Raw genomic sequence first — 15,402 nt, forward strand, 5'->3', positions numbered from 1 at the left:
CTCCGCGGACAGAATACACTCTTCCCGGCATACTGTTTCCCAGGTGGTGGGTCCGGCGATGTGGGTGCTGCAGCCGCAAATTAGCAAGTTAATATGGCGGCCCAGCAGCGGGACTCGGGCCCGTGGGTGCTCATCAATTTCCGTGGGTGCTCGGGCCCTTGAGCACCCACAGAATCGGCACCTATGGCAGCGACATATTCGGCAGTGGCGACTGCTGCGGCCCTCGCATTAACCCCCAGCAATAGCTTCCGCTATTGTTACGCCCCTGGAATTGAGTATGTTGTGCGATCCGGCGGATAATCTCTGCTATCGGCAACATTGTCTAATGTGTATCCAGCTAATGTGATGCAATACTGAAGCATGCATCACAAGCTATGCCTAGCAAGCCCAAAAACACAGCATGCGCCGAACACCCCCGCCACCGAATCCCCTCGCTTCTAAGCGAGGGGATGTGCATGGGAACAAAGGGGAGAGAAATCATTCGATGGTCAGAGATGGTTCGATGGTCTCTGACCATCGAATGATTTCTTTCCCCTTCGGTAATAAAAGTTAGTCTATACTGACTTCTATTTCTGTCGATGTGTGCCGAAGACAAGGCGGGCGCTGAAGTCATCTAATGTCAGCCGCCCGCTCCAAGTAGGCATCGCCACACCTGGTGCCACAGGAGAACACCCAGCATTTTTATGAGGATGCCCATAAAACGCTGGGCAGTCTCCTGCAGCCGCCCCCGGCCTTCCCTTCCCGCAGCAAATGGCCCATTGAGTGTGTAACTCGCTGAAGTCATTCCCTGCTGGGGTTTGCACAAGCCCCGACCATCGGGACTGAGGTCGAATTCGGATGAGAACAAGCGATCCTGAATCAGACCCAGTAAGTAGTAGGTAGGATGGATATCCCCTACAGCAGTGGTGTGAAAATCATGGCCCTCCAGCTGTTGTGGAACTACACGTCCCAGCATGCCCTGCCACATAATTTATACAATGGATTGCTAAAACTGTGGTAGGGCATGCTGGGACATGTAGTTTGACACCACTGCCCTACAGTAAGTAGAATGAATGTCTTCTACAGTAAGTAGGACTATTATTCTCAAATAATGAATGAGAACAGAGAAATAAAAATGAGGACACAGCTCAAGGTCAAGAACCCTTTAAGGACAATGAAAACTTCCTACTGTCCCAGAAAGTAATTCAGATAATAATAATAATATGCTAGTGCTACTACTATGAGCCCAGAATCATTCTATAATGGGAACAACTGGGCAGGAAATCATTATTCTTTAATAGCGAATAATATATCTGTATAGCCTGAGGTAGGAGATATGTGTCTCTCTCTCTCTGCTGTGGAGCAATATATACCAGCATTCCCAGGGAGTAGGGAGTGACAATCCCCAGCCGCTGAGGTAATGGTTAATGGAGGAACATCTGCTGCTGCTGGAGAACCGCTATTCACTGCGTGACGTCTACTGTCAGACCAGTGACGGAAGCCACGCCCCTATAATGCTGTAGAAGGCGGTACCCCTGTTCCTCATTTGCATTTCCCGGGCCCGCGCTTCCTGTCTTATCTCTCTGGGCTTACAGCAGCGCGTTCACGCTTACCCTGTCTCAGCGCGCGTTCCCGTGTCCCGCTGCTACTCTGAGTACGAGGTGTGGACGGGGGCGCGCCGGGCCGGAGGAGGCGCACTCAGTCATATAGTAACCCGGCGGGTCACATTACAGTCCGGCACGCCGGCTGCCCCGGGTCTCCTCCACCAGTAGCTGGCTCCGGGCGTTGCCCCCTGCTACGTAGGGAAGATGCCCGCCGTGTCTAAGGGAGATGGGATGCGGGGCCTGGCCGTGTTCATCTCTGACATCAGGAACTGTGAGTATGCAGTAGAGCTGGGCACAGCCATCACCTGGTGCCCGGGGACCAACCAGTGGGCGTGTGCTGCTAACTGGCACTGCCTGCCTAGTGCTGGGGGGATTAGTGTGTGTGTGTGTGGGGGGGTGCACGGGCATAATTACTGTGAGGGTTAAGCTGCCCTTAGCCAAGGGTGGTGTACTGTATGTGTGATGTGCCTGTAAGGCCACTGTATGCCCTGTGCAATGGGAGGATGCAGCATATGCACTGTGTGCTCATCCTGAATATGTACAGCCTATATAAATATACAGTGTATGTATGTGTGTATGTATATAATGTGCAGCCTGCATTGCATGTTCTGAATACCCAATAATGCAGATGCTGCTCAGTAAATTTACACATGAATATAAACCAGCTTTGGTCTTTGGAAGATACCACAGGACAGTTAATGATGAATTATGGTATTAATAATGAGGCTTAGGAGTTTGCATTTTCAGCACTAATAACAGTCATGACTGGTGTATGTATTATAATTATTATTATTATTACTACAATAATAATAATAATAATAATAATAATAATAATGTGAATTATTATACACTTGTAGACACTTAAGGTCCCCATACACTGGTGACAAGTCACACCAGTTTGCCCTTGAAAGACCCCCGGCAGCTCCCCGGGAGGCTGCTTACGATTTGGCACTTGATGTGCCAAACTATACATGCAATACATCGCATGCGATCTATTGCATGTATATACCTGGGCAGCGGGGTCCCTGCGGCGGATGGGAACTGAGTGAGTAGCACTTTTTGCCAGGCGGTGGCATGGGAAGCACTGCTGAATTTGAAAAACACTGGCCGGACGCTGATTGGCTGGCTGAGATTCACTGCGCATTGGACATCAAACCAAGCCGATTTCACAGCCCCATCTGTCGCAATCAGCTGAAATCGGCTCAGTGTATGTGCACCTTTACTTATAACACATGTTTGGAGTTGAATGGCTGATGGCTTATGTTGGGGAATGACCTGCGAATTGTTACCTAATAAAATAATAAATCTATAACATTTTGCATATATTGAACTACAAAGTATTATCTTTTTACAACTATTTATTTTAGTTGCAGTAAATTTTTTTTAAACAAACCAATATTCCTCTGTAAAATAACATGGGGTCTATTATTTTTTTTCTCATCAGATGTGTATTTGCGTGTATATTTGCCATAGTGTATGTTGTACCGCTTGCCAGGGCAACCATCCAATATTGTGGAGCCCGGGATAGGGCAGGGCCCCCCTTCTTGAACCCCAGTGACTGCTGCACTGGCCACACTACTGAATCTCTGATTTGCTTCATGGGAAATTTGAAATTTGTTCATGACAAATTATATTAAACTCCAGCACTGGGCCCCCTTTCTTTCTGGCCCCGGGAGTCCTGGCATTTCTCTCCCTGATTGCGGCCCTGCCTATGGCATCACGGCTAAATGTGCAGCTTTATGGCAGCAAATAAAAATCTTCCTGGGCGACACCATGTGACTCAACATGATTGGCTCTTAATGGCCTTAAGCCCTAAGTAACTAATTATCTTGCATATAGTGTGTTATAATGGAACAATAATGACGGTACATATATCTATTGGGACAGTTCTGCAGGCTGTGTACCAAATCTACACAATGTGCAATGTGAAGATTTGACCTGTTATTTCTTTATTTTTTTAGGAATTTTAATGGTACTTGTGGATTATCACGGCTCCCATCGCATGCCATATATAGTGGCATGTGATGGCATGCGATGCGATTTTTGCAGATTTTGTCAAAATCGCATGCAATTTTTTACTGAAAAGCATCCAAATGCATTGGAATTAGTATGAAACATGTTCAATGGCCCCCAAATGGCATTTTTGAGTCTGTACCACCCCCACTATCAACGCGAACCCGAAGCGTGGCGAGCCCGCGAGGGGCGGCGGTACGCGTCCTACGACCTTTTCATACCCCCACTATCCACGTCGGCGTGGAGTTGAGAATAGAAAGTGTGGCACGCGGACACCTGTGAAGCCCGTGAGGGGACGCGGATACCTGTGAAGGTATCCGCGGTGCTTGCTGCGCTCGCCACGCTTCGGGCTCGGTGGCTCGCTGCGCTCGCCACACTTTCTATTCTTAACTCCACGCCGACGGGGATAGTGGGGGTATGAAAAGGTCGTAGGACGCGTACCGCCGCCCCTCACGGGCTCGCTGCGCTCGCCACGCTTCGGGTTTGCGTTGATAGTGGGGGTGGTTCAGCCTCAAAAATGCCATTTGGGGGCCATTGAACATGTTTCATACTAATTCCAATGCATTTGGATGCTTTTCAGTGAAAAATCGCATGCGATGCGATTTTTTTTCATGTACGATGGCTATCGTGGGAGCCGTGATCCACAAGTACCATTTTAATTATAATTTTTAAATATAAAAACATGGCACAATTAGTGTGCCATGTGGTTCACCTCGCTGTGCTTGGTGCAGGTTATTGTTCTGATGATTCTGAAGTTGCGGGGGTTGCTGTTGTCCACTTGAACTTGTGAACCTGTTGCAACTGCTGAACTTTAGCTCTTGACCTGTCATCCGGACACAATGTGTCCAATAGGCTTTGTAGAAATAATGTTGCTATATAAAATTAATCTAGGATCAAGATCTTTATTCTTGAGGGTAAAAACTTTTAATCTTAAAGGGAATTTATAAACTTCAAAGTAAAGATTAACATCGCTGCTGTAATAGTCATTGGTGCATAGAGTCCTTCTATTTAGAGGAAGGTATGGAAATATATACAGTTTGCCATGGAAATTAAATAATTTACAATGTACAGTATATGGTGTACAGCAGTGGTAGGCAACTTCGCAGACCGGGGTCCATCTCTGGACCGCAAAGGACAGAGATGCGGACTGCCTACACACTCCTGAAAATGCAGCGGTCCCAGGAATGCATTGCGGCGAGTCAGTGGGTGACATCACCGCGCACCTGTGCGCCGCTTGTAAGGAGCTCAGTCTGCTCCATGTGGTGAAGCTTGAGGGCCCGTCAGGAGGGCACAGTGACAGCAGGAGGGCCCAGCAGGAGCAGCTGCGGCAGGAGAGAGCAGTGGGGATCATGACAGACAACTCCCTGTAAGTTTTAATATATGATATATATGATTGGAGTATTGTTTTTTTTTTTTTTTTTTTTTTTATGGCTGCTATGCAGGGTGAGGGGGGTCTCTTCAAAGTAGAACATCTAAGGTGAATGGGATGGAGTTCTGAGATTTGATTTTGTGTTTTGTGGACCTCGATCAAAATAATTAGAAATATTCGGACTCCGTAAAAAATGACTTGCCTACCCCTGGTGTACATTTAAGTCCTCAGATACCTGTCAATAGAGATCAGTAGTCTTCCTCCTCGAAGATACACTAACAATTCCAGGTTATCACTTACTGATTTAGGGGTACATTTCTCAAGATGGGAGTTCTTTTGAAGATGGGATGTTGCCCATAGCAACCAATCAGATGACACTTATAGAAGGCGATAAATAAGTAGATTGATTAGTTGCTATGGACAACATCTCATCTTCTATAGATCTCCCATTTTAGTAAATCTACGCCTCTAATGTTCGCAATATCTCTGGAACGGTTGGAATGCTTCGGGGTTTAATGGAGGTGTCTATATATATATATATATATATATATATATATATATATATATATATATATATATATATATATATATATATATATATATATATATATATATATATATATATATATATATATATATATATATATATATATATATATATATATATGTCAAATCCCACCATTGTGACAAAATGTGCACATTTTAAAGGTTCTATGTGGAATTGAGTTCCGGAATTCAGTTTGCACTCGTAATTGAGTATTCTTAAGTATTGAAAGGTAAATTATTAATATATATTTTTAAACAACAACGTAGAGTGTGATTTAATTGTCATCATGAGGATGTAGCTCCGATGTTAAGCACTCAGCTATTCGATTGCTCCCACTGTAAGATTGCAATGTAAGAAGGGTATTTTTGCTTGTATCCTCCTAATGGTGGGAGGAGACTCTGGGCTAGACACAGGCTTACTGCATGCAGGAACAGCATTATGCCCAGCACTTAACCCGGGAGAGGCAGTTTACTGCGCTGAAGCCTTGGCACATCTCGGGCAGTGCAGTGAATTAAGTTACTTAACTAAGGAGCTACATCCTTGCGATGCTAATTGAATTACCTCTGTCATCTGCTTTTTTTTTTTTTTGTAGCATGTATAAAAGCAGATGCAAAGAAGCTAATTTATACTGTAAATCTTGATTATAGCTGTGTAAATAGGATATTGTTGTTGCAGTAGAGATTTATTAAACTTCTAATGGGATACAGATGTGACACTGACAAAAGCCTCAGCTGCCATGCCAGTGTACACCTCAGATTCTGTCCCTCAATATTTTATATATTTTTTGTCCTCTAGTACTGATTCAGGGATGGATGCAGTTTATACTGCATCTGCTTCTTTGGCTGCAGCGACTGTACAGAAATCTGCTGATTCTGCAGGAGACGTCATAAGTAAATAGGCATCTCTTGTGTGATCCACTGCTGTGTTTGGTAATGCAGGATCAAAACATTCTGTGTAAACATCAGCCATCTGAGTAATGGGGCCTACACGCATAGCGATGCACCAGCGGCGTGTGCTGAGCGATGTGGCAGGGACAGTGTTCTCCGGCAGGGGCAGAGAACACTGGTGATCCTACTAGATTTATTCTACATGCAGTATATATCTAGTAGGGCATTAGCAACGCGCGGGACCGTGCATCGCTAGCGCTACACAAGGAATGACTGAGTCATTTTCTAAGCCATCTGGTCAGAATTACCCCAAATCGCTGTTTGTATGCCCCATAACCCTCATGTTAGTCAGGATGGCGGGGGAGTTTACTCTGCTGGGCCAGGAAATGCGCATGTGAAGATGCAGACCCTGACACAACAAAACATAGACACCATGTCTGCATTTTGTAAAATGGTCTCCTTTACTGGCCGCAGCCTATCAGTCATGCTTGGCTTAGGGTCAACTGTGGGCGACACAATACTGCAACCACCATGCTTGCATACAAAGTTGAGTCAGGCCCAATATACCATACTTACACTCATAAAATATGGAATCTGCCCTGCACACGGTTTCTGTTGACCGTGCACTTAAAAATTCCCCGTCGCATGTTTTTTTCCCCAGATGACCCCATATCTTTATATGATGATTGTGTCTAAACGATTCTGGTTAGGAAGATGTTTCTCCTATTCACATTTCTGTCCTGATTGTAAATAGCCAAAGGATTTCCTCCTCCGAATATGTGTATATGCTGGCTTGTAGTGACACAGTATTTTTGTAAGTCACAGTGTAGTCTTTTGAACAATCTAGATCTCCAAACATTTGTGTGTTGGGGAATGTGGGCAAATATGCAAGTCACTGCTAAGTCAGCATGATAATGGGGGTCATGGGGGCACATCCTGCACTACTGATACCCTGGACTTCTTTCCCTGCATCCTCTTTGCTTTTCCTAAAACCACACTATAAATACCATGCACATCACAGTTGTGCAATTTAAGAATTAAACCTATTGCAATGTCTTCCATTGGGATCCGATACGATTTCCCGGCGGTCGGAATCCCGACACTGGAATCCTGACCGCCGAAATCCCGACAAGGGGGGGACATGGATCGCCCCCCCTTGCGGGCTCGCCACGCAGCGGGCCCGGTGCCTCGCTACGCTCGGCACGCTATTTTATTCTCCCTCTATGGGTGTCGTGGACACCCACGGAGGGAGAAAGTTTCGGGATTTCGGCGGTCGGGATTCCAGTGTCGGGATTCCGACCGCCGGGATCCCGACCGCCGGCAAATCAACTGCATCCCTTCCATTGCATTTGCTGTTTGCTAAATTACTTAAAATATAATATCTTCTGGCACTGTACATTTGGGGGGGAGGTGTCAGTTAACAGTTTTGAGAGTGAAACTAGGTATTGGCGTAAGTACAGATGTAGAAAAAGAGAATGGGAATTCCTGTGCATCCATGACAGAAGGTAGACACGGTGAGATATGCTTATAGAAGCAAAATCAAATTCAGGTTGAGTATCCCGTATCCGAGTATCCGTTATCCAAATTATTCCGAAAACCATACATTCCAGAAAGTGATTTTTTTTTTTTTTTTACTAAAAACTCACTGGGGACATTTGTAACATCACTACTGGTGACATGATATGTAACTGGCACTATATATGTGCAAGAAAATGATTGCTTGGCATTCAAATTCAATATCTGAGATAGTACACAAATTTTGTTTCCCGTTTTGAAACCTTGTTTTTTGAACAAATAAAATATATTTGTGTGTATTTTATGTGGTAATAAAATATATTTGTGTGTATTTTATGTGTTTATACAGCATAAATGCAAGATACTTCAAAATACATGATTGAAATATTAAAATATTCCAAAATACGGAATAATCCGTTATCCAAAATTCTCCTGGTCCCGAGCATTTTGGATACGGGATACTCAACCTGCAGAATGAACATCGAATGGTTTTTCTACATTCGATGCAGATTCGATCGTAATGTGCGCTGACGTGTAGTGGAAATCGAATACAAAAATAGTCCTGTCAGGCAAGGCTATATAGTACAGATCTTATCAACTTGAGTGCATTTTGCATACCATTCAATCCCAATCGAGTCAGGATCGAATTGCAAGGAAAATCGCACTGTGTGCACACACCTTTAGTATGAAATATGGGTACTGGCTATATGGGATGGAATAATCAATACATTTATTTAATATTATATAAAATTGTTATATGGGAAAAAAGTGACATAGACAACATAACATACTGTACAACATAAACCATATAAAAGTCTGGTATGTCCTTAAAGTGAATGGGGAGAGGCCATCCCTGGCTACTGCTCACCCTTATAAGAAGCACAGTTGCAAGGGGATAACACTTATTTATTATTTATTTATTAACATTTTCTTATATAGCGCACACATATTCCGCAGCGCTTTTCAGAGAATATTTGAACATTCACATCAGTCCCTGCCCCAGTGGAGCTTACATTCTATATTCCCTACCACATGTGTACACACACACACACACACACACACACACACACACACACACACACACACACACACACACACACACACACACACACACACACACACACACACACACACACACACACACACACACACTCTAGGTTGTTAGGAGCCAATTAGCCCACAGGTTAAAGGTAAAATTAAGTTTTTGTTTTTTTCCTTTTGAGGTGTGAGTTGGTGGGGTAGTGGCTTCCTTCAGGATATGGAGTAGTGTCTACGTGTACATGTAGCTTATAATGGCCAGGCTGTCAGGGACATCATGACTTGTGTAAGGATATGAGAAGCTGTGTACCAAAGTAGGGAAGATCCTGTGACACCTCTGTCAGATTGCTTTGCTTACGTTTCCTTCCGATCTATAATTATGCCATTATTCTCACTTATGTGCTGTTATTGTGGGTGTTGTAGGAAAAGTGAGAAACAGAAGGTGGAGATGAGGATGCTAAAGATCTCTTCCTAACGAAGAAACACAGTTTGTCATGTCTGCAATCAAATGTTATTATAGTACCCATACGCCTATGCGATCGGATGGGGTGCGACATCACAATGCCATGTCCTATCTCATATTATGGTGCCCAAGTGCTTTTTCCAGCACCTGATGTCACATGCCATCTGCAATGCCACATTGTGTGCTTGAAGAGGGCTGACGGAAGGCGGCGGTGTAGCGCAGCGCTGTGCAGGAGAGCTGGTGGGCGGCGGAGGTCAACGGTGGTGGCAGAATTTGAAAAAAACTATTTAAAACACTGGAGGAGCTCTCAGCCAATCAGAGGCTTCACATTCAGGCAGCCGCTGATTGGCTGGGAGGGCTGTCTGGTATTTTAAATATTTTTTTTCAAAGCAATTCCTCTGTAAAGTCTTTTTTTTTTTTTTTTTTTTTTTTTGTCGGGAAATTGTGTGTTTGTCCAGTATCCGGTCCATGGGTCCACATAGTTAAGCTTAACCTGCATAAGGTTGACACATGAAAAGTTTGGTAAGAGTTTTTGTAGTTTTTCATACAGTACTTCACCATCCATGTGGTACACTAATTGGTGCTCAAATGTCGACATTGACAGAAACATTTTGTTGCTCATGTAGGCATTTTGTCTATTGACCTTGCAGTGTGAACCTAATGATTGTCCTCTCTTTTATACCATAATCCAGTGGTTCCCAAACTGTGTGCCATAGCACCCTGGGGTGCCTTTTGAGGACTTGTTGGGGTGTCCTGGTTTGGTTGTCCATGACCAATGCAAATTTTGGCCATCAACAGCAAATCTGGAGCGTGCATCCTCAACGATATTGTATAGAAATTGCTCAGTAAACCCTTTCTCAATATCTTTTACGGTACTCTTTACCTAGCACGGCGCCCACGATCTTGATCGTGGGCATCGTGAGGTAAAAAATCGCGTCGTATGCGGGCTAAAGATGCCCGGACGCGACGCGATGTCCACGATTTCCCATTGAAAACCATGTTAAACATGGACATCGTGTCGGTCGCGTCGCGGCCGGCCATAAATGTGCACACGATGGCCGCGACGCGATGGCCGCGACGCGATGCCCACGATTTGCCATAGGAATCAATGTTAAAAGGCCCGATGGACACGATTTTCATGTTAAATGGCTGAATGGACCCGATTTTAGCATAGGAAACAATGTTAAATGGGCCTTAGAGCCCAAATACTTACCCTGAACTCTGAAATGGCCACCCCAATTGTTTACGCCACCCCACGATCAACGTCAACCCGAAGCGTGGCGAGCGCAGCGGTACGCGTCCTCCGACCTTTTCATACCCCCACTATCCACGTCGGCGTGGAGTTGAGAATAGAATAGTGTGGCGAGCGGACGCGGATACCTTCACAGTTATACGCGTCCCCTCGCGGGCTTCACAGGTGTCCGTGGCGACGCGTTTACCTGTGAAGCCCGCGAGGGGACGCATTTACCTGTGAAGGTATCCGCGTCCCCTCGCGGGGCTCGCTGCGCTCGCCACGCTTCGGGCTCGGTGGCTCGCTGCGCTCGCCACACTATTCTATTCTCAACTCCATGCCGACGTGGATAGTGGGGGTATGAAAAGGTCGGAGGACGCGTACCGCCGCCCCTCGCGGGCTCGCTGCGCTCGCCACGCTTCGGGTTGACGTTGATCGTGGGGTGGCGTAAACAATTGGGGGGGCCATTTCAGAGTTCAGGGTAAGTATTTGGGCTCTAAGGCCCATTTAACATTGTTTGCTATGGTAAAATCGGGTCCATTCAGCCATTTAACATGAAAATCGTGTCCATCGGGCCTTTTAACATTGATTCCTATGGCAAATCGTGGGCATCGCGTCGCGGTCATCGTGTGCACATTTATGGCCGGCCGCGACGCGACCGACGCGATTTCAATGTTTAACATGGTTTTCAATAGGAAATCGCGGGCATCGCGTCGGTCGCGTCGCGGCCAGACATAAATGTACCCGCGATGGGCGCCGTGTTAGGTAAAGAGTACCTCTTTTACTATATCCTCTAGTGTGTGTATGGGGCTTTAAGGCCCATACACACTAGAAGATTTTCATTTCAAAAGACTGATAGATATATCTGTCACCAATGTAGTGCGTACACACTAAGCTATTTTCCCCAAAGAGCAAAAGATTTTCAGGAGGTGAAGACTTTGATGAAAATCTTTCATAATAGGCGCGGTTTAAATTCCAAGGGTGGGAGCAGCGGCCATTGTATTCAGTGCATTTTCTGTTCTTGGGGCCTGATTCAGAACTGATTGCTGGGCTGCATATATTCCGAGCCCAGCAATCAGGTAAACCCCACCTCGCCAGGGCAAAATCCCACCCATGTGTACGGTTACAATTTTATTTGCAGCCGTGCATGTAGGAGAAATCCATTCACCTGCGTCATGTATATGTTTCCGCAATAGTAAAATATACATTTTTGGCCAGTGACAATGGTAACGTATACATGGCTTGCTTGAGCCAGCCATGTGTATGTTGCCTCCATAAAAAATATACATTGGTGGGCAGTGGTGTCAGTAATGTATACATTGCTGGCATATGCCAGCAGTGTATATATTACTGGCTATTAATCATTGGAGAGCAGTGTAGGATACCTTTCTCCTGTTCTCTGTGCAGGGGGAGGGAGCGGGGCGTTCTCAGTCAGTGCTGCCCCGCTGACACTGAGTGATGTGTGGCCGGGGGAGCAGAGAGGGGTGTGGCATTGTGGGATGCAGTGCTGAGTGTGTCACTGCTGTGTGCGAGGAGCGGGCGGTGCAGAGCAGTCTGTCAGGGTGAAACGGTGAGTATGCTCCAATGTAGAGCAGGCTCTGGGAGCGGGGCGGTCTGACGGGCTGAAAGTCTGTCATCTTTCAGCCCGGCGGCCGTACACACTTACCGATGATGACTGAAAAAACAGCCATCATCGGTAGACGTGCTGGTAAAACCAGCAGACGGCCGAGTATGTTAGCGATGATGAAGTAGCGTGCATCATCGCTAGCAGTTCATCACTGAGGCATACACACTGGTCGATTATCCATCGCAAAATCGATCAAAACGCCCGTTTTGAGAGATTTTTGCACTGAAAATGGGCAAGTGTGTATGGGCCTTTACTGTATAGAGGCCCTTAGGCAGGTGTTTAATCTGCTTGTTTGTCCTATCTTGTTTGTTAATCAGACTGCTCAGAAACTGTTAAGATACTGTAATAATCTGTCAAACCTAGGCAAAGGAGTATATTTAAATTCTTATCTTTGTTTGTAGTTAAGATATTAAAACAAGCACAGATGCTATTGAAATATCCAGTTCTGTATTATTTAAGTTTGATAGATTGTATAGTATGTATTCAACTTTAATGAACTGTCCATAATATCACTCCAACATTGGAGTGTAGGTCAGGGTAATCAGTGACAGATAGGCAGAGCCTCTCCCGTCATGCTCCCTGTCAGCTTCCAGAGTACGGACTCTAAAAATTATTAGAAGAATATGATATTTAGAATATCTTTGTATTGTAATCCTTTTTAGGCAAACGCTTTTTAAAAAAAATTTTTTTACCATTTTTAATGTAACCATGTAGTGGAAAGGTGCTTAATTCTTAATTTGTAGAAAAGCAACACACACAAAGAAAATAATTTCTTGCCTTTGCTTATTAGAATCCGTTCTGTAAATCATTTTACGTATTGAGTATACTAGTTTCCAGTGTTGTGTGTTTTTTTTTTTTTTGTGTGCTAAAAACTTAAGGCCCATACACACTGGGGGACTTTGAGCTGAAAGTCGCTCAAAACAGCTCAAATCCCCAGCGATGAGCGCTGCTGCGCGCTCCCGCATAATCGCCAGGAAAGCCGTTAATCTGCCGGGAATACCAGCAGATGAGCGGCTTTGAGGATATCTTTTCATATCGCTGCGCTATGCAAAGCCGTCCTCTCCCTGCTGTCGGCGCCGGGCAGGGGGAAAGCTGCTCAGTGTGTATGCACTGAGCCGCTTTCCCACAGTGGTGAACACAATCATCGATGTCCATACGCTCTGGTCATAGTCGCCCAGTGTGTATGTATATGACCTATACTGGGGACATGATATATAACAAACATGTGCGAGGAAATGATTGCTTGGCATTCAAATTCAATGTCTGAGATTTGTACACAAACTTTATTTCATGTTTATAAAACCTTGTTTCAGGCACAAATAAAATATATTTGTGTGCACTTCATGTGTTTGATGTTTATGTACAACATAATTGCAAGATATCTGGCATTCAAATCTAAACATATTCCCGGAAGTATGGAATAATCCGTTATGCAATATGCTTCTGGTCCTGAGCATTTTGGATAAGGGATACTCAACCTGTATTGCTTTTTTTCTTCTTGAAAAAGTGCAATCTGCTGGAACATGTTGTCACAATAGTGCAGTTACCATCATGCACTTTGTTCTTCCAGCTAATCTGCATATAGCTGGCAGCTGCAGGGAAGGGTAACACAATTACATTATAGGAGAAAGGGTTAGGACGGTAGTGTCTAGATCCCCTTCAGTTTTGTCAATTTTCCCATCCTGCACTGGGTCCATGTATACCTGGAGGGGGATTATAAATATGTGGCGAGCGAAGCATGTGAGCATAGCGAGTCCTCTACAATGCAGCTAAAATAAAACAAAATAACCTACACCTACGTGAATTACAGATAAAATACAAAATGTTGTAAGGACATCTAACAACTTCTGCCCTCACCGAACATCACATCCTGTATACAAAACTGAAGGGGATCTAGTCTCTGCCAGTGGAGCAGTGGTGGCCAACCTGTGGCTCTTGAGCCTCATGCGGCTCTCCCCCTTGTAAAGTGCGGCTCCTGCTCCCACTGCTGCCCACCGTCTGTCCCAGTCCCCCTGCTGCCGGTTCCCTGAATCCCTTCTCCTTCTGAGGGGAGGAGAGCACACATCGCGCATCTCTCCTACCCCTTACTGTGCATCCTTGTGACTGGGCCGTCCGCCAAGCAGAGCTCGTGGGCCAGCAGCCAATCATGAGCCGGCCAGCGAGCTTTGATTGGTGGGCGGCCCAGTCACAGGGAAATGAGGGGGAAGGAGACACGCGGTGTGCTGTGCTCTCCTCCCATCGGTGACATGACAGGAGGACTGCAGGGGGACACCAGACTGTCCTCTCCCCGCCTGGCAGCAGCAGCAGCAACAACGGTGAGTGCTGCTGCTGGGAAATTTGCACTGTGGGGGCATAGCAGTTTGTGGCACTGTGGGGGCATAGCAGTTTGTGGCACTGTGGGGGCATACCAGCTTTTTGGCACTGTGGGGGCATACCCGGCACCGTGTGGTGCATACCTGGCACCGCGGGGGGCATATGTGTATCTGGCACTATTGGGGGCATATGTATATATGGCACTGCACTATTGGAGGCATATTTGTATCACACCCACCCAAGGGGTCAAAATAGACTACGCCCCTTTTTTTGGCGCATGCGCCTTCGGCGCGCACATGACGTCGGCTCTTTAGCTTGATTACCGATATTTTTCGGCTCTTTACCTCTGACCGGTTGGCCACCCCTGCAGTGGAGGAACAGAGGTTGTGTGTCTTGTGTCGTTACCCAGAGTAGCCAAACACACCAGCATTACTCCCAGAGGGGTAGATTTATTATAGCGGCGCTAAGAGCGCCGCTATAACAGTTCCTGCTTTTGCCTCATTAGCGAGGCGAAGCAGGAGGGGACACCGACAAGATCTAAGATCTTGTCGCCGAAGCGGGGGACCACTAACTCCCCCCTCCGGCGATGTCCCCTCCAGCTGACGTGCTGTCTGCTTCTCCCCCGGCTGGCTCACTGCCCATGCTCGGGATCTCGCTACTCACGCGAGATCCCAGCGCAGCTCAGAGCCAGCAGCAGGGACAGCGCTGTCCCTGCTGTAGGCATAGGGCATCGCCGTTTGCAGCTGTCGAAGTCGACAGCTGCAGGCGGCGGAGGTTTCAATGGTGAGCGCTGTACTAGAAATAGTACATGCACTA

The 15,402-nt window shown here is 45.9% G+C and overlaps 1 protein-coding gene across 2 annotated transcripts in view; it reads left to right on the forward strand.

Moving 5' to 3' along the window:
• Positions 1–1,575: 1,575 nt before the first annotated feature.
• Positions 1,576–15,402, forward strand: part of AP2A2 (adaptor related protein complex 2 subunit alpha 2) — a 77,286-nt gene continuing 63,459 nt past the window's right edge. For both annotated transcript variants that reach the window (XM_083165529.1, XM_083165530.1), the window contains exon 1: positions 1,576–1,854. In XM_083165529.1, coding sequence (XP_083021655.1) covers positions 1,788–1,854 — 67 coding nt within the window. In that variant the 5' untranslated portion in view covers positions 1,576–1,787. The remainder of the gene's footprint in view (positions 1,855–15,402) is intronic.

Source organism: Crinia signifera, chromosome 11, assembly GCF_055691185.1.
Source record: "Crinia signifera chromosome 11, ASM5569118v1, whole genome shotgun sequence".
NCBI lineage: Eukaryota > Metazoa > Chordata > Amphibia > Anura > Myobatrachidae > Crinia > Crinia signifera.